A 24469-nucleotide genomic window follows, 5' to 3' on the forward strand; every position below is an offset into this window, starting at 1 on the left:
GAAAAACATATTACTAACTTCAAAAATACTTTGGTTTGCTTCTCCACTTTACAATTTCACCTTAACAATTCCCCGTCTCCCCTAGTCAAAATATCACCTTTTTAATAATATCACATTGGATCAGTAATAATAAACCATAGATTTATTCACAGAAAATCACTACACAGGCATCAGGGATTTTGGATTGCCCCAGCCCAACAGCCAATGTGAAATACATTAACACTCAGCATGAGGTAGTACAGATCTCTGGAGCTAAGAGATGTGAAAAGTTAATTTTACTATTTTGTTGAAATATGTTAAAATACATGTTAATACATATAGCTAATTTAGATATAATTATCAGAGATCCTAGTTTTTCTTGATAAAAGAGATCTGAAAAAAATTCACATTTTTTCGTGATTAAGATTAAAGGCTGAATTTTAGTTTCTCTAGCCATAATAATATACAAATTCAATATGTTTTACTGATACAGAGGAACCCTATTTATCCAATCTAATTGGGATCGGGGTCCGATCAGAATAAAAAAAATTGGATAATCCAGAGAGCTTCAGCTCTGGGTGGCAGGTCTCTGGTGAAACCAGCGCACTTCAGCCCCAGTTTGGTTAATACGGAGAGCTGGATAATAAAGGCTTGGGTAAACGGGATTCTACTGTACGGTTTATAGTTTTCACAAAAATGTAAAAACGAAAGATTCTCTGTAAAAACGCAAATTCATCATTTTTCCGTGGCAAACTGATTTCTAGGATCCCTGACAATTATACACAGAAATTCCAATGTGGGTTTTGAGCTTGGTCACAAGCAGTAGGAAGTATACTTCAACTGCTGAGAAAATCTGCTATTCCAGTTCTCTTATTTTTTTACACGAAAGGGCAAGCAAGCATGAAGCTATTTGGAGAACACTAGCTTTAGGCAAAACAATGCAGTTCTTTCAGCAAGTTTCAGTCCATAGATTATTCACTCAGACTGGAAAGCAACATCAGGAACAAGATGGAGGGCAGAGGAACAGGATTGGGGAAAGAACCAAAACCCAGTCAGCCAAAGCATGCACAAGAAACAAAAGAATTGTGTTCAGAAAACACACATGGAGCACAAGACTGCATGACAGATCTCTGTTCATGGCACTGGGCAAAAGAACTCTTTGGAAGCTGCATGTGCTCTCGTTGAAGAGAGTGCCTTCAAGGGCTGGAGCCTCAGACAGACCCATGTTTTTAAATGTATTTAGGTGTTGCAACATTTAAATGACATAGGAGCCTAAATCTCATTTTCAAAAGGAATTTAGGCACTTAGACACTGACAATTAATATCTAAATACCTTTAAAAATTATGGGCCATAGTAATCGTATACTCCAGCTCATTCTATTATCAGTTATGAAAAGCACTGGTTAAAGATGCACTTCCTCGCCGACATTGCTTTTAAGGCTAAAAGAAATCCAGTTTACAACTAATTTCACTACTAAGGAATATTCAGCTCCTTTTTAACATCAGGAGAAAAAGTCCCCTTGTAAATGCTGGGCTGTAGTGCATCTTACGAAAAGCTTCAAAAAGGTGGATTGAAGTTCATGAAGACCTTTGGCAGAGACAACTGCTACGACAAAACACTTCCTTGAAACAAAGAAGTGTTTTTGGAACCTCATCTGTTTACGCTAATTTTCTGATTTCTTGAGAAGGGACTAGAAACCACAATTGCATTAAAAGGGCAGTCTGCAAAGTATCTCCAATGACTGTACAAAATGCAAGGAGCATGCGGCACAACAGGATGAAGTGGAAGTCATGGTATATGAAGAAAATTATGACTTAATTGGCATTAGAGAGACTTGGTGGGACAACTTCCAGGATTGGAATACCAGCATTGAGAGATATAGCTTGTTACAGAAAGGTTAGTAACTGTTTTTTCTGGAACATTTGTTCTTTGAGATGTGCTGCACATGTCCATTCCACATTAGGTGTATGCACGCCCCATGCACAGTCGCCAGAAATGTTTTCCTTCAGTGGTACCCGTCTGGTCAGCTCTTGTGCCCTCTGGTGCTGCGGGCTTATGGTGCAGTATAAGGGGTCCGGCCAACCCCGCATCCTCTCAGTTCCTTCTTGCTGGCCAACTCTGACAGAGGAGTAGGAGGGTGGGTCGTGGAACAGACACGTGCAACACATCTTGAACAACAACTGTTACAGAAAGATTAGTAACTGTTTTTTCTTTGCGCGCTTGCACGTGTCCATTCCACATTAGGTGACTCCCAAGTAGTACCATAGGAGGTGGGCTCAGAGTTCATGGACGTGCAAATCGCAATGCAGCTCGACCAAAACCAGCGTCATCCCTAGCTTGCTGGTTGATGGTGTAGTGGGAAGAAAAGGTATGCACCAACAACCAGGTTGTTGCTCTGTAAATGTCCTGGACTGGCACCTTGGCCAGGAATGCCGCTGAGGAATATTGTGCCCTCGTGGAATGGGCAGTCAGAATGTTTGGTGGAGGGACACCCACTTGCTCATAGCACAAGCGAATGCACGAGATCGAGTATGAAATTCCATGAGCCAAAATGGGAAGGCCTTCCATTCTACCTGCTCTTGCCACAAAGAGCTGCGTAGATCTACAGAATGGTATTGTCCTTTCTATACAGAATGCTAGGGCACACCTAACATCGTATGTGTGGAGGCGCTGCTCCTCCTTATTGGCATGTGGTTTCGGGAAAAAAACAGTCAGGAAAATAGCCTGATTACTGTGAAACTGCAAAACTACCTTCATAAAAAACCCAGGGTGAGGACAGAACTATACCTTGTCCTTAAAGACGACCTTGTACAGGGGTTCTGATGAAAGGGCTCTGATCTCTCAGACCCTCATGGCCAAGATAATTGCTACCAGAAAAGTCACCTTCCAGGTGGGGAGCATGACGCCAGGGGCTTGAAGGGAGGGCCCGTGAACTTCGACAAGACCAAGTTTAAGTCCCAAAGGGGAATGGGCTCCCGAATCTGCATCCATAGCCTTTCTAAGCCCTTGAAGAAACGAATGGCCATTGTTTGAGAAAACCAATTGCACATGCACCAGAGGGTGGAATGCAGAAATCGCTGAGAGATAATTTAATCGATGAAATTGCTTATCTGAAACACCAAGGTCTAGTACAGTAGTTCTCAAAGCTGGTCCGCCACTTGTTCAGTGAAATCCCCTGGCGGGCTGGACCGGTTTGTTTACCTGCCATGTCCGGTTCAGCCAATCGCGGCTCCCACTGGCCACGGTTCACTGCTCCAGGCCAATGGGGGCTGTGGGAAGTGGCGCGGGCCAAGGGATGTGCTGGCCACCTGTCCCGCAGCCCCCATTGGCCTGGAGCAGCGAACCACGGCCAGTGAGAGCTGCGATCGGCCGAACCTGCGGACACAGCAGGTAAACAAACCGGTTCGGCCCGCCAGGGGGTTTCCCTGAACAAGCGGCAGACTGGCTTTGAGAACCACTGGTCTAGCAGATACTCCAGCACCATCTGAAGAGACAACTGAGCAGGCGAGAGGCCTTGTTGTGATGACCAAATGGAAAAAAAACACTTCCACTTGGCAAGGTATGTCACTCTGATTGGTTTAACCCTGGAGCTTCCATATTGTTAGGTGGAGGGCACAGAGATTTGGGTGGAGCATTCAACCATAGCCCGGAGACATCAGATCTGGGAAGGGAGGGAGTGGCATCAGAGTCGCTACTGATGGGTCTAACAGTGTACCGAACTAGTGTTGATGTGGTCAGGCTGGGGCTGTAAGAATAACCCTCGCTGTGTCCCACTTGGCCTTCAGCAGGACTTTGTGCACAGGGGGGAAAGGCATAGAACAAGTGCTTTGACCAAGGGAGTAAGAAGGCATCCATGAGTGAGCCCGGGCTGTGGCCGCACAGAGAACAAAACTGATGACATTTTCTGTTCTGCCTGGTTGCGAACAGATTTACAAGGGGAGTCCTCCACCGCTGTAAAATGACCTTGCTATGTGTGGACAGAGGGACCACTCATGGTGAGTGAAGAAAGACCCGCTGAGGTAATCTGCCAGCTCGTTCAGTGTTCCTGGAAGTTGAGAACCTTTGCAGTGGATCAAGTGCTTTATGCAAAACAAGTGAATAGTCTCCTGACAGGGGAAAGAGTGAGCCCCTGCCTGTCTGTTGATGTAGAACGCGGCTGCTGTGTTGTCCGTAAGTACCTTCATGTCCTCGTTTGCAATGTGGGAAAGAACACCTGACATGCTAGACAGGCCACTCTGGGCTCTCTGACATTTATATGTCTAGAGAGCTCTTCCAAGGACCACAGACCTTGAGTCCTGAGGTCCCCTAAATGAGACCCCCAGCCTAACTCTGAAGCATCTGTAGACCAGAGATATCGAGGGCTGGGGCCTGGCAAAGGGAATGCCTGAGCCCACCAACCAAGGATCCCTCTAGCAGTTGAGGGAGGCAAAGACTAGAGTGGGCACTGAGAGCACCAAGTCCAAATGATGGCAGTTCGGCAAGTACATCAAGGCCAGCCGAGCTTGAAGGGGTCTGAGGCTCAGTCTTGCATGCTGAACTACATACGTGCACGAGGCTATGTAACCTAAAAGTCTGTCACACATTTCTGCCTCAGGGTGGGCCTTGGAGCGCAATATCAGTGACGCCATCATCAGGAAGTGGGCTTCTGGGAGGAAGGCCCTGGCTTGGGTAGAATTGAGCACCGCTCCGATGAACTCTATTCTCTGTACCGAGATGAGGTTTGACGTCTGATACTTTATCAACAGACCCAGTGTTTGAAAGGTTGCCTGAATGAGGTGGATATTGTTCTTCCCCTGCGCCTTGGACTGGCCTTTGATCAGCCAGTCATCGAGGTACAGGTAAATTTGCACCCCTCGCTTTCTTACAAAGGCAGCAACTACTGCCATGCATTTCACGAAGACCTGTGTGGCTGCCAACAGGCCAGATGGGAGAACAGCGAACTGGTCATGGGTCTGATTCACAAAAATCTGAGAAAACTTCTGTGCCCTCAGAAAATCAAGCAATGAAAATAGCCGTCTGTCAAATGGAGGATGGTGTACCAGTCCCTGAGATCCAGGGAGGGAACGATGGAGGCCAGGGAGACCATGCAGAACTTTTAGCTTTTTGAGACAGCTGTTGAGGCAGCACAGGTCTAAAATGCCTCTATTTTGCTTCTTGTGCAGATCCTGACAGGGTGGTAGAGCTGAGAAATGGGTGAGCTGTTAAGGCCTGAAATATTTCCTCGAAAGGCACCATGGCAGAGAGACTCAGGGACTTCAGGGTCGCTCTGGAGTCCTTCCAGACATGGAGCTTCACATCTGTTGGCTCTGAGAAGAGTGAGGACCCTTCAAACAGAAGACCCTGAAGGGATTGCTGGACCTCCACAGGTAGGCCAGAGGACTGTAGCCAAGAGCACTTTCACATGGCTGTTACAGAGGCCATAGATCTGGCTGCTGCATCCAGGGAAGCTTGGAAGGAAGCCCTGGCTATTGTCTTCCCTTCTTCCATCAGAGCAGAGAACTCCTGCCTAGATTCTTGAGGGAGCAAGTCCTTAAATTTTGATACTGAGTCCCAGACATTAAAGTTGCATTTCCCTAGCAACGCCTGATGGTTGGAGATGCGAAGCCGTAAACCGCTAGTAGAATAAGCTTTTCTACAGGAAAGGTCTAGGTTTTGTTTGGGGTTGTTTTGTTTTGTTTTTTTTTTGGGGGGGGGGTCTTTTGCCTTGGGGGTTGCTCCTTACAGTCCCTGCCTGTCCCTTTTGTTGGCTGCCAACACCACCAGGGACCCTGGGGGGAGGTTACAAGTAGTCATAACCTTGGGCAGGGGCAAAGTACTTCTTTTCTGCCCTCTTCAAAGTGGGGGACCAGAGAGGATGGGGTTTACCAAAGGGTTTTAATTGGACCCATAATGGCCTCACTGAGAGGAAGCGCCAACTTTGACAGGGCCACCGTGGCCAAGATGTCTACTAGGCTGTGGGAGAACTCTTACTACCTCCACTTCCAGTCATAGGTTCGAAGCAACCCAGGGTGGAGGGGGAGGGAGAGTTGACATGCTTGGCCCTGACACCATCTCATTTGGGGAGGAGGCGGCGGCCTGCACCAGCATGGGTTCCTCCGCTTCTTCCTCTGCACCACATGGATCTCGCAGGTGCAGGTCCTGAATGTTGGTGCCGGAGTCTGTGTTGGGTGCCGCTCAGTGAGATGGAGGAGCCCTTCTCTCAGACACCATTGAGTAAGAGCATCAAGGGGGGGGGCCTGTCACCGCGGTGGGGGGAGCCCCACAAGTTCCAGAATGGCCACTGCATTTCCATAGGCCAGTGCCCACTGGGCCATGCACTCAGAGGTACCCCCACACTGGGATCCCCCATCATATAGGATTTGGGGAGGGTGTGAAAATACGAGTATGGATTTCTCGGCTGGATGCACGACTCCACCATAGCTCCTCTCACCCACTGCTCCCCCGCCTCCACTCTTCTGAGCATGCCGCTTCCCCACTCCTCTGCCTACCTCCCAGCGCTTCCCACTGCCAAACAGCTGTTTGGCAGTGCTTAGGACTTTTTAGGAGGGAGGGGGGAGGAGCGGGAATGGGTGCAGGGAAGGGGTGGGGCCTCATGGAAGGGGTGGAGTGGGGCAGGGCCGGGGGCAGAGGCATGGGCTTTTGTATCTTTGTATGAAAAAGGTGTCAGTGATGCGACTCTCGGGCCAATGTACTAGTCCTCACGTGGCCTTTATGGTGATTTGAATTTGCAATCCTTGCTCTAGACAGTATTGATGGCCACAGTACTGAACGGGAGTTCAAGTCAACATGCTCCCTTCTACTTGCCAGTACAGAGGATGTCAACTCTTGGATGGCTGGTGATGGCAGTACTGACAGCACCAGTAAGTCTCTGGCCACAATGAATGCCTCCAGAGTGGACGGCACCACTATCTTGCTGGTACCATGCTGTCCCTCTGGTGCTGACGGCTGATCCTGAACTGGACTCCGAGCCTGCAAATTGGACGCAGTTGACAGTACTGTCTGTCAAGTGGGGACAGAGGAATGGCCAGACTCAGGGGAAGAGCAGTGGAGTCTCACACGCTTTGCCTTTTTTAGAGCTGGGGAACACCCTGTTACCCAGCTGCTTCTTACCTTTCTTTCTCGGCACTAGTGATGGGAAATGGTGCTGAGAGTCCCTTACAGCAGGCAGAGAGCACTCTGTATCGATGCTGAGGTTCTCGATGCTGAGTCGGTCCAGCTCAACTCCAAGGAGGGTCTGAGTGCTGCCTCCATCAGGATGTATTTTAACCTGGCCTCCCAGTCTTTCTTCGTACCAACTTGAACTGGTGGCAGATCCGACAGCGATCCCGGATACGAGTCTCACTCAACCACTTTAAAAACAACTGGAGTGTGGGCTGCTCTCAGGCATGGCCATGCCACAGGGCTTGAAGCTCAGAGACCAAGGCGTGCCCAGCTCCAGGAGCAGAGGAAGCAATGCTAATGCATTGAGTTCAACTAACTATTTACAACTATTAACTAAAGTCCAAACTGAGAAATAACTACTGGGAAGAAGAAAAAAGGAAGGCTGGAGTGACAAACGAGAACCACTGAATGTAGCTTGCCAAAGAAGAGGAGCAGTTCCAGCGACCGTCACGGGCGTTAAGAAGGAATTGAGAGGGTGCAGGGTTGGCCAGACCCCTTATACTGCACCATAAGTGCGCAGCACCAGAGGGCGCTAGAGCTGACCTGACAGGTACCCCTGAAGGGAAAAATTTCTGGCAACCATACACAAGACACGCACACACCTAATGTGAAATGGACATATGCAAGCACTCGAAGTAGTATTTCCATATTTGTTGTCATAATGGTTTATCACAGACAGTTTTAAAAGTAAACGCTTCCCCTCCACCTGCTAGGTCTGTTAACTCTTCCTGCACTCAAGTCTGGTTCTGTCCATCTCACCCAGCACCAGCAACAAACATTCTACAGGCCAAATTCGGCTCAGTTATACCTATGCTATCTATCATTTTAGAATTACCACCTCTGACATTCGCAAACCCATTAAAAGCAAAGGATTGCACACATCTAGTGCTTACAGCAAACCATTGTGGTTACATACATACATGAGAATCCACAGTTCACTCAATCTTATCTGCATAAAATAAAAAGCAGTGAATATGTTTGTCACTGAAGTCCTCAGAAATGATTTTGACTAAGCACCAGACCAGAAGATGAAGGGAGAAGTTTGACAACCTGAAGAAGCTGGTATGAGAATAAAATCTGATGTCTCTAAATGTCACAAATAATTTAACAGAACAGTATATGTGTACTATTATACTTTCACCTTCAAGACTCAGTACAATACAGTTAATGAAAAATATGAGAAAATAATTCCAACCGCCTCACCCCATCCCATTTTATGAACTATCAGTGACTTCAAAAACCACATGCTGTGACTGGGTCCTAAAAATCCATATAAAAATTGCGCTCTCTGCAGTGCAAAATAAAGACGTTTAGGACAAAAACTAGCATCACGGTGGATCAGACATCTGTTTGGGAGATTACTCACCTGGTGTAGCTGTTCACTTGCTGTGATCTTGATACATTTATATTGTTGAGTTCAGGTACATTCAAACTTGTGGACTGGTGTTTAATATGGCAGTAAGACTGATGCGCTTTGTTTGGTATTACTCCATTACTGCAACTACTTTCAAAACCTAAACAAAATAATATTTTGGTATTTTCAGTCAGTTACAAATTGTGATTTTACGTACACATTACTGAAATAAGCATAAGACTGATTTGTTCATGTACAGTAGATTTATCAAGTAATTCCACATACCTAGCTTCCACTCCTCAAGCCTTTGAAACAGATTTAAGGCTTTCACAGTAAAAAAAGCCAGGTAATAAAATTAAACAACAAACATTAACAGCAGTTTTTATATCAGATTTTCAGTTCACTAGCGAATGTTCCCAGTGAAATACACAAGTCAGAGGAACTACAGACCTTTTACTTGGAATATACCATTCAGAAAGTATCTGAAAATCCTGACTGGGCTAGAGTCAGCCTTGATTTTTAATGACTACACTTTATCTTAATTGGCTTTGTATAATAACATTATGTTATTTTTCATATGTAAATTCAGTAATTTGAAGGTATATTCAATATTATCAACTAAACAAAGGATTAATGAGGATCAAAATTTGATGGAAAATTACACTTTGCTAAACCGCAGAACATTTGGTTAAACATTACTCCAGCTTGGTGTACTACTCTTTCCTGCTAACACCTCATCCCTCCCTGGTAATATTTAATTGAGGAAAGCAGTAATTTAAAAGCAGACACATTCAACGTGTACTAATTTGATACTTTATTTTATCACGCCCTGAAAATGGGAGTTCTATATATTCTACTGTAGCAATAGATCACAAGCACTTTCAATCGGCCATCCAATAAATCTATCAGCTACTACTAATATACAACTTGGCATAGATTCTTTATCTTCAAAACAATAGAAAGTCAAGCGTTTTGGGGGTGAGAGATTTTCTGCATCACATCCTACTAAACTTTCAAAGTTGAAGATAGAGAAACAGGATACAAGTTATAAATACCTTCTATTTAAATATTATAATGGCTACACGTTTAACTTTTCATAAGTTCTTTGGTCCCTTCTCTATTCCCACGACAGCAGTTGCCTTTCCAGCAGCAGTGTCCCCCCCACTGGCCACTTAACTGTCACTTTCTACTTAGGGAAAACTAGACTGAAGACAAGAAGTTGGCCCCAATTTAGATTTTATAAAAGGATTGAACTGAAAGTGGACAGAGGGACACCAACTACTGCTGAAAGAGGACTGGGTTCAGTGAAGACATACAAAACTTCCACTTACTTTCACAGTGCCCAGTCTCACCCTCTGTCCAACCAGCTTGCACTTTGAAAGCTGGTCCTTCCCCCAAATATTTAATATTACTTAAACTGAACTGGAAGCCTTGAAACATTCAAGTCTGTCTTTTAAGATAAAGATCTGCTTAAGACAGCCTGACCACTCTCAGTAGAGCTGAGCAGCTTCAATTGAAGTTTGGAGGTCAGCAGAAAATCAGAAACTGACCTGCTGACCACCAACCCCCCCATACCAGCACAGCACTGCTCTGGGACTCCTTACCAGTCATTCTCTATGCCCTGTGTCCCATACTCATTCCTAGGCTGAAGGAGATGGTAGCTTCTGGTCATGTCAGCAGATCAAATGAGGCAGTGTGGGGGAGGTGGAATACAATGGCTCCCCTGCCAAGGGAAAAGCAGTGCCATTTGGGAGTCCCACCCTAGAATCACCTCCAAGCAGCCAACCGCATACTAGGTGCCAAAAACCACACTACTACACAAAAGACTTCCCAAAATATTTGGAACCAGTCCTCAAGTGACGTACACCACGGGATTAGCTGGTTGCCCAAGCCTTTACTTTCACGTAGCTGGATTTATACTTTGAGGACTGGACCCCAGCTATGCACTATTTCCAGTTGGCGAACGACTGACATCACCAAAAGCAGCCGATTGACCAGTACAAACTTCCCTTTGGATAACTAATTCAGTAGGTTAAACTAGGAAAACACATCATTAATATGCAAATCTGACAGATCTGTTATTTTGTCTTGACATTCAGAATTGAAGAAAGAACTCAGTATAGTGCGGGGTTTTCCCCTAGTTTGACTCACCAGAAAAGTGTGTGCTGCTTCCTTTGCTTGTTGCTAAACTGTGAATATTCATTCCATGGCTGGGGCTCATGCTAGGACTATTAAATGATCGAGGGCTTACAGGGTAACTGTCTTGTGATTTTGGACTATGGCCTCCCAGACACCGCACTTCACTGTCTGTACCATTCACCATTTCTATAAACTGGCGCACCCTAAACAATTAAAAAAACCAACAGTTATCTTAGGGAAAAGATATGCCACTTCAGAATTTCAGATAAACATTCAATGCAAATAGAAGTAATTTTTTAAGTCTTAAAAACAAAGTTTTATTGTCCGACAAAGCACTTGATGTCAGAGTTTTAGGCCTGGTCTATACTTAAAAACCAAGATCAACCTAGCTACGCCACCAATGGCTGTGAAAAATATCACATACTGAGAGCCATAGTTAGGTCGATCTAACCATCAGAGTAGAACTCTTCCATTGGCCTAGCTACTGCTTCTCAGAGGTTGATTAACCACATTAATGAAAAAACCCCCTCTGTCAATGTAGGAAGTACCTACACTACAGTGCTACGTCATAGCTGCAGCTGTACCAGCGTAGCGCAGGTATATTCTCAGTCTTCAGTCTATGAGGTTAGAGAGTATCCGACCAGAACGTAACCTCAAGAGAACAAATAACTGATTTGTGGGGAGGACCTAGAACAGCAAGAACCTTATCCTGCAAGAATTTTGACAATCAATAGTCTTTAAAAAAGGAAACTTTAGAAAGATTAAAATGTTCTATTTTAAATTAAACTTTTTCCTCAGGAAGAGACGGTTACTCACCTTGTGCAGTAACGGAGGTTCTTCGAGATGGTTGTCCCTATGGGTGCTCCACTTTAGGTGCTTGATGCCCTGCACTTGTAATCTAAGGTTTGTGGTAGTAGTGCCCGGTTGGGCCACACATGCGCCATGACTGTCTTGCGCTGCTCTGAGCAGTTACATAGTGGTGTGCAGCCAACTGTCCCGGTTCCTTCTCTACCTGAGACAATTGGCCTGAAACTTTGAAGTAGAGGGGAGGAGGGAGGATAGTGGAGCACCCAGAGGGACAAGCATCTCAAAGAACCTCAGTTACTGCACAAGGTGTTTTCTTCAAGGAGTGTCCCGGTGGGTGCTCCACTTTAGGTGATTGTTAAGCAGTGCCCCTGAGTGGAGGGGAGGGGCTTTGGAGTTAGTCTACTGACTGGATAACACTACTGACTGGATAACACTGCAAGTCCAAAGTGAGCATCTGATACTGATTGTTGTTCTAAGCCTTAGAATTTAAGGCATAGTGTTTAGTAAAAGTATGGACTGATGCCCAGGTAGCTGCTCTGCGAATGTCAGTGATAGGCCACAGATTCTGCTAGTGCCCTGGTGGAGTGTGAGAGAACTCCCAGTGGAGGTTGTAGATCGTTGTTTTGGTAGCACAAATGGATACATCTTGCTATCCATTTGGATAGTCCCTGTTTTGAGATGGTTTGACCCATCAAGCATTCTGTTATGGAAACAAATTAGCTAGATGATTTTCTACATAGAACATGAATGCTCTGCAAACATTCAATGTGCAGAGTAAGGCCTCCTTCCCGTCCGCATGTGGTTTAGGAAAAAATACAGGTAAGTAAATGGATTGGTTTAAATGAAAGGGGGAGGCAACTTTGGGAATGAATTTAGGATACGGTCATGGGATTACTTTATCTTTAAAGAATGTCGTATATGGTGGGTGTGCCATTAGGGCACCTAATTCTCCCACCTGTCTGGTAGATGTGATGGCAACCAGGAAAGCCACCTTCATGGATAAGTGCAACGAAGAACAAATTTTGCAAGGGGTTCAAACGGCTTTCCCATGAGTCCACACAGAACAAGGCTGAGGTCCCACATAAGTGTAGTTTCTTATTGTGGGATAAGTGTTTTGAATGCCTTTAAGGAAGCATTTAATTGTTGGGTGAGCAAATATAGTGACCCCATCCACCTTGTTGTGGAAGGAGGTAATAGCAGCCAAGCATACTCTGATGGAGCTTGTGGATAGCCCCGATTTTTTAAGTCCTAGTATACAGTCCAGGATCCTCAGTGGGGGGGACGATTGTGGCAAGATCTGTTTATCTGGGCACCAGATGCAGAATTGTTTTCACTTAAGTACAGGAAACACATATATCCATAAGTCTCCCACTGTTCAGTAATATAGCTTTTACTTCCTCAGAACAGGCCTTCTTGACCTCCATCCATCAGCCATGGAGTAACCAGGCTTTAAGGTTGGGGTTCGGGTGACGGACTCATCCCGCATCTTGTGATAGACGGTGAGGTACTAAGGGAAGGATTCGAGGCGGTTTCACTGCCATCTAGCACAAGTATGGGAACCACATTTGTCTGGGCCATGTGGGTGCTATGGGAATGACCCTGGATTTGTCCTGCTTGATCTTGTGAATGACTCAGCTTAGGAGTGGGGTCAAAAGAAATGCATACATCAGTGGTGCCTCCCATTTTGAGGAGAGTGTCGCCTAGGGAGTGGTGTCCCAATCCCACTCTGGAGCAATGTTGTGGGCATTTGGCATTCTGAGCTGTTGCAAATAGATCTATGGTAGGGAACCCGCATAGTTTGAATATGGATTTGAGAATTCCAGGATCCATCTCCCACTCGTGGGTTTGCGAGAAATCCCTGCTTAGTACATCCGCCGTTGTAGTCTGACATCCTGGCAGATAGGATGCCGATATCTCTACGTTGTTGGTGATGCACCAATTCCAAGGGCGTATTGCCTCTGTATATAGGGAGTATAATCGTGCTCCTCTGTGGTGGTTTATATAAAACATGCATGCTATATTGTCTGTGAGGATCTTGATTGTATTGTTCTTGATTAGAAGGAGAAAGTACTCACATACATTTTGGACTGCCCTTAGCTCCAGTAAGTTTATGTGCAGGTTGGACTCTGCAGGGGACCAGCGGCCTTCTACAGTATTGTTGAGTAGATGTGTCCCCCAACCTATTAGGGAAGCGTCTGTGGGGACTGTCATGGTTGGAGTTCTTTGATGGAAAGGGACTCCTGAGCACATGTTCTCTGGTTGTATCACCATGTTAACGAGTCTTTTACTCTGCATGGCATAGTGAGGCATCTGTTAAGAGGGTGTCTGTACGGAATATACAGTGTTTGAAGCCAGGCCTGCAAGCATCTCACGTGGAGTCTGGTAAGCCTGACAACAAACACTGTTGTCCACCCACATGTGCCCCAAGAGTTGTAAACATGTTCTGGAGGATGTTTGTGGGCTGTCCCTCACTGTTGAAGTTATGTTGACTAGGGTGAGGAAGCATTGTTGGATTAGCATTGCTGTTAGACAGTCGAGACAGAGTCCTATGAATTCCAACTTTTGGCAGGAACCAGTATGGATTTTTGCACATTTATTTGCAACCCTAGATTTGTGAAAAGGGTTATCATGCTCTGCGTGGCATTTATTGCTTCTTGCTGTGTTGGTGCCTCTATGAGGCAGTCATCTAAGTATGAAAATATCATACTCCATGTCGGCACAGGTGAGCTGCAACGACAGTGAAAACCTTGGAAAAAAACCCTTCGGGCAGTGGATGGGCCGAAGGGTAGCACTCTGTATTGGAAATGCTGTTTCCCTATGTTGAACCTCAGGAATATTCCGTATGACGGGTGGATGGTAATATGAAAATAAGCATCCTGAAGGTTGAGAACCGAGAGCCAATCTTCATTCTCTATGCCGGAATTATTGCGATTAGATTCACCATTTTGTTGTGCTCTCATGAATTTGAGTTTTTTGTAAATCCAGACTGGGTCTCCACCCGCTGGTCTTTTTCTGAGTTAAAAAGTAATGTGAATAAAAATCTCTCCCTGTGTTGTGATGGTACGGGTTCCACGGCACCTAATTGTACAAATCAGGTTTATTTTCTGTTGTAACAGGTGCTCATGAGAAAGGTCCCTGGGGAGGGATGGGGGAAGGGAGGTGGATAGGTGGGATAGAAATAAAGGGGATGGAGTAGCCCTTCTGGATAATCTCTAAAACCCATTGTCTGTCGTGATGGTGTTCCAGACTGGGTATTATAGTGACAGACGGTCCCCAAATTGGTGAGGCACCATTTCTGGTTCATGATTGTTTAGAGGTGGATTGTTGCGATATCAAAGGCTGATCTTGGTTCTGCTGATGTCTGTTCTGTCTTTGTTTACGCCGTTGGTCATATTGTCTTAGGGGTGAGAGTATGGCATAGACCGGAATCTCTGATTGTAAAACCTGCCTTGTTTCTTTTTGTTTTCAGGTACTGTGACAGACTCAGACCAGAAGGATATAAGAGAGTAGTGGAAGGGAGGTATATCAGCCTCAGAATGAGTAGATCCCTGTCCCCTGGATAGCCAAACAAAGGCTACTCCAGGCCAATCAAGACGCCTGACACCAAATTAACCAGTTAAGGTAGTTAGGCTAATACCAGCACCTGACCTCAATTAACTGGCAAAGGGTCAGTTAAGGCCATTAGGTTAACGGAGACAGCTGGAACCAATTAAGGTCCTACTCATACTGCTTAAAAGCTCTCCTTTCCAGTTCTCTTGAGAAGCCCAGGTGAAGGGAGCTGAAGGAGAGGGAGTATTGCTGAATCCTGAGGTAAGGGTGAAGCTTGGGAAAAGGCGACCATGGAGAAGCGGCCCAGAGAACCAAAGCAGCATCATCGGTGAAGGGAAAAAGCCACCAACAGCTGCTACCATTAGGGTCCCTGGGCTGGAACCCCGAGTAGAGGGCAGGCCCGGGTTTCCCCCTTCCCCCTCACTCTACTTCCCCTCTCAAGGGGAATCTCTATAGACTTTGGTTCAGGCAAGAGACCAAACTGAACCTACTGAGCTCTAAGGAACAACAGAGACTGTGGGTATTCCACCTTCCATGCTGGCCTGTGATGAAAGTAGCTCAATAAGCTGTGACCTTTGCTGCTATACTGGGAAAGGAAGGTCATATTGAGGGTGTTAGTGAGCTTCTGAGGCCACTGAATCCACCTGGAAGCACGGGACCCACCAATACAGGCTCGGAGCTTTGTCACAGTACGTAAATGCCAAGGGTTTTTAAGGTCGCCCTTGAGTCTTTTACACGGGACCCACCAATACAGGCTTGGAGCTTTGTCACAGTACGTAAATGCCAAGGGTTTTTAAGGTCGCCCTTGAGTCTTTTAGGGTGTGTAACGAAACATCGGTTTTGTCTGCAAATAATTTCTGCCCCTCAAAGGGTAAATCCTCAACCGTTGTCTGGACCTCCCTTGGGAGCCTGGAGAGGTGGAGCCATGATGCATGCTGCATGACCACGGATGTCACAATGGATCATGCTGCCGTGTCTGCCGAGTCAAGGAGGTCTGGAGGGCCCTCCTGGCAATGAGACCCCCTTCAGAAATGTTTGCATTCTACTGTTCTTTTTTGTCATCTTGTAAATTTTCAATAAAAGTTGACCTTTTGGAGAACAGATTGTGTGTATTTGGTTAGAGCAGCATAGTTGGCTATGCGGAACTGAAGTGTAGCTGAGGAATAAGCTTTCCACCCGAAAAGGTCTAGCCTGTTCCAGTCCTTATCGTATGGGGTCATTCGAGACTGGCATTGTTTGCCCCTTTGGTTGGCTGCCTCCACTACAAGGGAGTTTGGTGCAGGGTGTGTAAATAGGAACTCAGCCCCTTTTGCTGGCACATAATATTTTTTGCCAGATCTTTTACATGTGGGTGGTGCTGTAGCAGGTGTTTGCCAGATTATTTTTGCAGGCTCCATGACTGCATCACTAATTGGCAGAGCTATCGTTGCTGATGGGGATGCCTGGAGTATGTTTGAGAGATTGTGTTGGGCTTCTGGTAGCTGAGCCAACGAAATGACCAGGGATTCAGCAACCCTTTTGAAGAGGTTCTGAAAGGATTTGAAATCATCCCCTGTGGTGAGGGGTGGTGGCATTATGGTTTCATCTGGTGACAAAGATGAGAGCTGAGTAGGTGGTGAAGTGTCATGTTTGGCTGTGTCCTCAGGTTCCTCAGTGTCTTCCTCTTGTGTTTCTGAGGGTGCCTGGACAGTTGAAGGGTAACAAGGCTGTTCTGGACCTAGGCAGGCTAGGGGCCCGCAATTGGATCCTATACACTGCTCAGGGATCCCAGTATGACCAGTTAGGTGGGAATGGTATGGGGGAGGGGGTGCCTATGGGTGACCATATCATCCTCCTGTATCTGCGGATGGTCGGTGATGAAATGGTCAAAGCTTGGGTGAGGAGTGGCGAGGAGTATATATTACTGCCTCGTCCTCTTCTTCCTCTTCACTGGAGATGGGGTGGCATATCTGCAGGGATTAGTCAGCTGGCTTGGTACCAATCTGGATGGGGTACCCTTGGTGCAGAGTAGAGGAGATTGAGATCACTGTCAGGTCCGCATGCCTCATGAATTGCTGTGGAAAACCTTGAGTCTCGGTGCTGGAGACGGCATGGTGGACAGCCCGGGAGCATGAGTTAAAGCTGCCAGTGCTGAGGATTTAGAGCAGTGCAGCATAAGAACAGCAGGCAACGCCACTGTACCGCTCGGTGCAGAGACCTCCTTCAGTTCCATAGGTGCTGTTATGTTTCATTTTAATGCGTAAGCCTCCATTTTAGCTAGCCTCATAGGGTCTTTAGCTCTTCAGGAACTCGCAGTGCCAGATGTTCCAGGTGCCTCGTGTTCTGGCACGCTCAGTGCCGTTGATACCAGGGCAAATTTTTCAGTTGGGGGATCGCTTTCTTTTAGACAATTCTCAGTGCAGAGATGTCTGCAACTGCTTTTTGGTAGCCTTTCTAGGGGTAGGCTACTTGGCAGCCATTGTTGAAGTGGAGCCCATGTCAGAGACTGGTGACCATTAGCCAGGGGGTGACCTGGAAGCAGGGTCGGAGGTTGGCCTGAGGGATTTCTCCATCATAAGAAGCTTCAATTGGAGATCCCTGGCTTTTCTTGTCCTAGCTGTCAGTTTATTCAAAAGTGCCTACACTGCAGAAATGTGTCTCGCCAAGGCAGCGGATACCCTGAGCATGACCATCAAAGACCAATACGGAGAGTCTGCAAGTCAGGTGAGCTGGCCATTTTTGCGGGAGTCAGTCTCTTAGAGAAATAAAAAATAATGGTAAACCCTGTTTGAGGCTAAGGCTGCACACCTGCCAGAGAGGCAGCAGTAGATAGGAAAGGTAAAGGGATTTTTTTTTTTTTTTAAATTTTTAAAGAGGTTAGAGTAAGGCAAGTGATACGGAAAACTAACTACAACTAAGCTTACACTATCACTATGAACTATTTATTATAAATCTTATCTGATGTAGGAGAAGGCACTGCTGACTGCGCCAACTCAAGCCAAAGGCAGTAGAGAAGAAACTGAGGGACAGTTGGCTGCGCACTGCTGTGTAACTGCTCGGAGCAGCATGAGACAACTACAGCGTGTGCGCGGCCCAACTGGGCACTGCTACCACAAATCTCCGATTACAAGCGCAGGGTGTCAAAACACCTACAGTGGAGCACCCACAGGGACGATCCTCGAAGAATCTATCATTTCCCTCAAAATCAGTGAGGGAAGAGGACTCAGTGTCTGGAATTAATAAGTGACAAAAGAAAGTTTAACATTAAACATTCATAATGGAAAATGGTTCCAAAAAAATTTTAAAAAATACAGATTTAGATGAAAACTCAGACTCTGGAAGACAATTCTTCAGCAAGAAGCGAATTATATTCGCAGAGCTGCAGAATACAAAGGACCCTGACGACAATCTACAGTTATTTGATCTAGAAGATAGATCTAGCACACAGAAATGTTAACTAAATAAGCAGTTTCTAAAAATTCTGTTGAATTTAAAGCTTTCACAGGAACAAAATTAATTATGTAATATCTCCTAAGACTACACAGTTATCTATAGACAAACATCTACATAACCTGAAGACTCACTTTAATGCAAATAAGAGATTAGGATTTCTTTCTAGTAAACTTGGATACAACTGTTGTGTTGTTTCAATGGCTTCTCCCATTCTTCCTGCTAAAACCAATTTTTGAATTCCTGTTCACCAAAGCACAAAAAAGTAAGGTTAAATCTTGCACAGTGTAAAGATTCGTATACAACATTAAATGATTAAAAATACCACCAACATGAATCAATAGGATTTTTACCAAAAAATTCACAGAAAGAAATGCATTCATTTCCTTGGAAATTTTGAAATATTTTAAGAGTTGTATTTATTTTACAGATATTTATGAGCATTATATAGGTTATATATTGCCAGCTGCTTTGACACACACACTGAACTACCAGTTACTCAAATAGCTCATTTAAAGGAAGATTAAAAATTAAGACATTCATAGAATATCAGGGTTGGAAGGGACCTCAGGAGGTCATCTAGTCCAACCCCCTACTCAAAGCAGGACCAATCCCCAATTAAATCATCCCAGCCAGGAATGTGTCAAGCCTGACCTTAAACTTCTAAGGAAGGAGATTCTACCATCTCCCTAGGTAACATTGTTGTGAGTATTTTATTTTTAACTGATATGTCTTCATAAAGTATGCCCACACTGCACTGCTGTCATTTGCAAGACCAGGAATACCAGGTTATATCTAAACTATGAAAAATGGTCAAGTTTAGATTGTGTTTAGTTAATATGCTAGCTAAGCCCAACCTAAATGTGACCCCTCACCTAATGAAAATCAGAGTAACACCTTAACTTAATTTTCACCTATTTAATTTACAGCCTAAGCTCCTGACTAGATTACAACTCATCCTGCTAAAACTGAACTAAAAGTGTTGATATTTTCCAACCGTAAGCCTGACAAACGCAATCTGCATCTAAACAGCACATGCTAGCTAAGCCTCTACCACTTTTCCTACTCAAGGCAAAGTCTACGTCTGTGGTCCCATTCAAGTTAACTGACTAGTAAACCAGAGCTGATTGTCAACATTAGTCTAGACCAGTGGTGGGCAACCTGCGGCTGTCAGGGTAATCTGCTGGCAGGCTGCTGCAAGACAGTTTGTTTACACTGACCATCCTCAGGAACGGCAGCCCGCAGCTCCCAATGGCTGGGAACGGCGAACCGCAGCCATTGAGAGCAGCAGGTGGCCATGCCTGCGGACAGTCAAAATCAGCAAACTGTCTTGGGGCCCGCCAGCAGATTACCCTGACTGGCTGTGTATGGCCCGCGCGCTGCAGGTTGCCCACCACTGGTCTAGACACACCATTAACATTTGTTCCAGGATAACGCCAAACATGTTTGTGTCCTTCCTTTCAAACACCAGTGTCATGGTAGGTAATTCATAACATTCCTCTTCATTAAACTAGTTCCAAAATTAAACAGTACTTTCAAGATTAACAAACCAGTGGCTCAAGAATCCATGATTCTGCAGAATCTGCAGAAAAGGACCTGGGGTTACAGTGGACAAGAAGCTGGATATGAGTCAACAGTGTGCTCTTGTTGCCAAGGCGGCCAGTGGCATTTTGGGATGTATAAGTAGGGGCATTGCCAGCAGATCGAGAGACATGATCATTCCCTTCTATTAGACATTGGTAAGGCCTCATCTGGAGTACTGTGTCCAGTTTTGGGCCCCACACTACAAGAAGGATGTGAAAAAATTGGAAAATGTCTAGCGAAGGGCAACACAAACGATTAGGGGACTGGAACACATGACTTATGCGGAGAGGCTGATGGAACTGGGACTGTTTAGTCTGCGGAAGAGAAGAATGAGGGGGGATTTGATAGCTGCTTTCAACTACCTGAAAGGGAGTTCCAAAGAGGATGGCTCTAGACTGTTCTCAGTGGTACCAGATGACAGTCTAGGAGTAATGGTCTCAAGTTGCAGTGCGGAGGTTTAGGTTTGATGTTAGGAAAAACTTTTTCACTAGGAGGGTGGTGAAGCACTGGAATGTGTTACCTAGGGAGATGATGGAATCTCCTTCCTTTGAAATTTTTAAGGTCAGGCTTGACAAAGCCCTGGCTGGGATGATTTAGTTGGGGATTGGTCCTGCTTTGAGCAGGAGGTGGGACTAGATGACCTCCTGAGGTCCCTTCCAACCCTGATATTCTATGATTCTATAGTTGTGCATTAATGCACTGAATTATAATGTTGTAAGATTGTTGAAAGCACATTCCACGATGAAGTTTCATAGATTAAATTGTAGGGAATTGTTTTTAATATAAGAGACAATTTAAAGTTAATTTGTTTTAAAAAGCATGCAGTGTACTTTCCAGCCTTACTTTGTCTATTTTTAATGGAGGCTAATTCTTCTAGTACAGTCTGGTCTGTAGATCTGGCAAAAGCCTCTGCTGTTGCACAGTACCCATGATGAACTAAATAAGATGAAACCATTCTGAGAAGAGAATTCAAAACAGTTAAAATATGCAACATCATTTACACCATTATGCAGGTAAAATAAACTGAAGACACTTTTCAAATTTCAAGACAGCTCAGCAAACAAAATCACTTGCTTGACAAAAGCAAATAGTGGAATTAGTAAGATACCTAAAACAGAAATATATATTTGCAACATATAAAAATGTCCTATCCCATCTAGTCATGAATACATTAACTGAATCTATTTGATTTCCTTCCCAGAAGAGCTAAGCTCCTTGTTAGAGCATATTCTTACTTGTACTTGTTTTTCCAAACTATTTTTTTTAACATTTCAATTTAGATAGAAACAATTGGATTTTTTTTAACTAACCCCATTTGTTAACCCAAGTTATGATCAAATTACATATTGATTTTTTAAAATTTATTCCTTGCTCATGAAACATGTTGGACTTAAAGCCTTGTGAGGCCAAATCCTGTATTAATCCACAGAACAGATACTGTATGCTCAGTAGCAATAAGAGTTTCTCCAAACAGCACCAAAAATGTTCCACAACCCAGAACTGGCATGAAATTCTGCATATGTCTACACTGCAAAAGAGACCTGCAGCATGTCTCAGGTCAACTGACTCAGGCTCATGCCACAGGGCTAAAAACAGAGTAGATATCTGGGCTCAGGCTGGGGCCAGGACTCTGAAACAGGGTGAGGGAGATGGGTCTGAGAGTCTAGGTTCCAGTTTAAGCCTGAACACCTACACTGCTATTTTGAGCTCCATGAGCCCGAGTCAGTGGACCCAGCCTCTGAGACTTGCTGCTGTGGTCTCTCTTCTTTCCTTTTTTTTTTTTTGGGGTGGGGGGCCAGTATAGACATGCCTTATGAGTAAGAGGGAAGACTCCATGTTCTTATGAGTAAGAGGGAAGACTCCATGTTTAAGGAAATCTGTGACTGTGTCGATACCAACACGTGTCTACTGGCAACTAGACAGACTACCAACCCAGTTTAAACAAGCTACAGAGTAGCTGACTTGCACTCGCTAGTGACATTGGTATGAATTTGTACTTATAACCCAACTATTGATCTCCTGCAAACATTTAAGTCCTTGTACATAAATTAAACATGACATAATGGGTTTACTCATGTGCATAAAGATAAGCACATGCATAAGTGTTTAAGATCAAGGTCCTAAAGGAAAAGCCTTTAACAGATTTTTAGCATAAACATTGGTGCAGAAAACAATCGTGGTGGCAAGTGGTTCTGATTCTGCATGGTGGTAAAAAAATTCAAATACTTGTGACAATTCACTTAATCACATGAATTGTAATTGATCCTAAATATTGTATTTAAGGTTCTGAATCTAAGTACACTGAGAATGACAAAGTAAGTTATATTGCCCCTTCAGTAGTTTTTTTAAAATTAAAATGCTTGTTTGGCTGGGAAAGACGACAAAATGGTGTCAGGTGGTGGTGAACTAACAATATAGTGAGCATTCACTTGAAGACCAAAATGTGTTCATTGTGATGTTCCCCCAGCCAGTGAGTCTGCTCAAAAAATTAAAATTAATGCCACATTAATACAAAACACTGTTGTAAACAATGCATTCCAGCAAGTAGCTGGACTAATACAGCCAAATTTACAAGTTCTACTAACATTGTGAGTGCAGAAAGAAAGAATACCATAAAATAGGTTTTCAAGATCTGATTTCTTTAGTTTAAGTGAATTTAGTGCTTATGAAAGAAGGGGGAAGCTAGGAGAGAGCCAGCGAGAGCAGCGGCAATTTTTAAATTGCAAATTTCATCCCAAAATACTTTACAAACTTAAACAAATTACATATACGGATCGCTTCATTTGCTTCTGAAACAGCTACTATTCCACATCACATAACACAAACAATATTGGCACTGAGTAAAAACCATATCCAACTGAAAATACACGAGGAATTCAGGCATTTTTAATTTAATTACCTGAGTTAGGCACCAAAAAAATTTATATTCAATAGCTATAAATATATACACACATACAAATACATATATAGCCATTCCACATAGACTACCTCAACTCACAAGTCTATGTCCATAACCTGTGTGTATCAGTTTCCATATCCACTCCCTCTGCATTCAACTTCACTTGTCATTTCAGATTGACTTTTCTTTGGGGCAGGGACCAAGTGTATTCCATGTTTTGTGAGGCACCTAGCATGCTTTGGGGTGCCAGATAAATAGTTATTAATCTCCATAGGCCGTTCAGTCCCCTGCTTCTCCGCTGAGACAGCCATTATCTGTGTCAATTAACGTCAAGTTGTAGTAGTAGTTTTTTAAAAACTAAAACAACTAGTTATTTCTTTGATACAGATACCTATCTACCAGGAACTGAACTGATAGAGATTTCTACATATGCCATCCCAATGGCCATTCAACAGAATGAATTTTCGGTCACTACTGATCAAGGATGCATTTGAACTGGTGACCAAGAAGTCAAACGTCATATAGCTTATTTACTAATTTTATATACCAGCCAGCTGCCCTGATGAATCTTAGTGGTAATTGTAATTACTGTATCAAAGAATGCGCTTCATTTTTTACCATCATTTCAATATGACAGGAAAAATACAAAGTTCTCATGAACATTTAAGAAGGGTCTATATTTGTTCTAAAACTATTCCAACTATTTGAATTTAATTAGGATTTCGTACAAACATTTTTTTTAAATGCCCATTTTAAAATCCCTTTTAGAGAATTTTAATTATACAGTCTTTAAAATCCCTCTAATTCTTACTTTTGAATCATTGTCTGCCATTCTCCTTCCCGATCTCCTATAGGAAATCTGTCGATCTGAGCCTGAATTTTGGTTCTCCATTCTCGCATATAGTCTTCAATATCAAACACAAATGGATGCTGCCCAAAGTTAGCATCTACCACTTCTCCTGGTGTTTGAAGCCCTACTGTAGGGTACAAGTTTGGCTGCAAGAGATTTTTTTTTTTAATCAATACTTTTTCCTTTTACTCCAGATTCCCCCCCCTTTTTAATCACCTTCAACATCCCCACCCACATTTATCACGGGGGAGAAGTAGTACTCAGTCTCCTAGCATTCCCAGTGGTTAGTCAAATTTTAGTAACTGATACCAACCTCAGCAATAGGACAACATACAACTCTGTCACCAGTGGGAGAGGAAATAAAACACTGCCCATTATTTTGAGATCCATACCTCAACACTGGTAATTCCTCAAACTAACAAATGCAATTTTTAAAGCATGGTTAACTTCACACTTTTTGGCTTCGATTTTATGTTGAAAACATGCATCTCCAAGTTAAATAATCCTGGACTTTAAAAAAAAAAAATTGATTTCTAAACAAGAGCAAAAAAATTTAACACAAATTTATAAAGTGGGTCATTTCCATTTTCATGTGTACCACCACTAAAATTCAGATGTTTTAGCAATGTTTAAGGTAAGAACTGAGCTAGGGGAAACTCCTTAGCTTCAAAATTCAAGTATAATGCCTACAAAGAACCATAACAGTTCACTAAAACT

At 44.0% G+C, this 24469-nt stretch overlaps 1 protein-coding gene and 1 long non-coding RNA gene across 8 annotated transcripts in view; one reads left to right on the forward strand and one right to left on the reverse strand.

The window, feature by feature from the left end:
* Positions 1 to 24469, reverse strand: part of RANBP9 (RAN binding protein 9) — a 70825-nt gene that overhangs the window by 6515 nt on the left and 39841 nt on the right. For all 5 annotated transcript variants that reach the window (XM_048839945.2, XM_048839943.2, XM_048839944.2 and 2 more), the window contains exons 6-10: positions 23714 to 23898; positions 20847 to 20959; positions 18554 to 18662; positions 10647 to 10837; positions 8508 to 8655 (exon numbers count right to left, since the gene is read on the reverse strand). In XM_048839945.2, coding sequence (XP_048695902.1) covers positions 8508 to 8655; positions 10647 to 10837; positions 18554 to 18662; positions 20847 to 20959; positions 23714 to 23898 — 746 coding nt within the window. The remainder of the gene's footprint in view (positions 1 to 8507; positions 8656 to 10646; positions 10838 to 18553; positions 18663 to 20846; positions 20960 to 23713; positions 23899 to 24469) is intronic.
* LOC125632175 (uncharacterized) lies at positions 377 to 16089 on the forward strand. Of its 3 annotated transcripts, XR_012667019.1 has the most exons (4): positions 377 to 1876; positions 3908 to 5346; positions 12844 to 12940; positions 14911 to 16089. It is a non-coding gene; the product is annotated as an uncharacterized LOC125632175 (long non-coding RNA). The 3 variants fall into 3 exon arrangements; XR_007355215.2 differs by lacking the exon at positions 377 to 1876 and having other exon boundaries at positions 3527 to 5346; XR_007355216.2 differs by lacking the exons at positions 377 to 1876; positions 12844 to 12940 and having other exon boundaries at positions 3527 to 5346.

Source organism: Caretta caretta, chromosome 2 (genome assembly GCF_965140235.1).
Source record: "Caretta caretta isolate rCarCar2 chromosome 2, rCarCar1.hap1, whole genome shotgun sequence".
Classification (NCBI taxonomy): Eukaryota; Metazoa; Chordata; order Testudines; family Cheloniidae; genus Caretta; species Caretta caretta.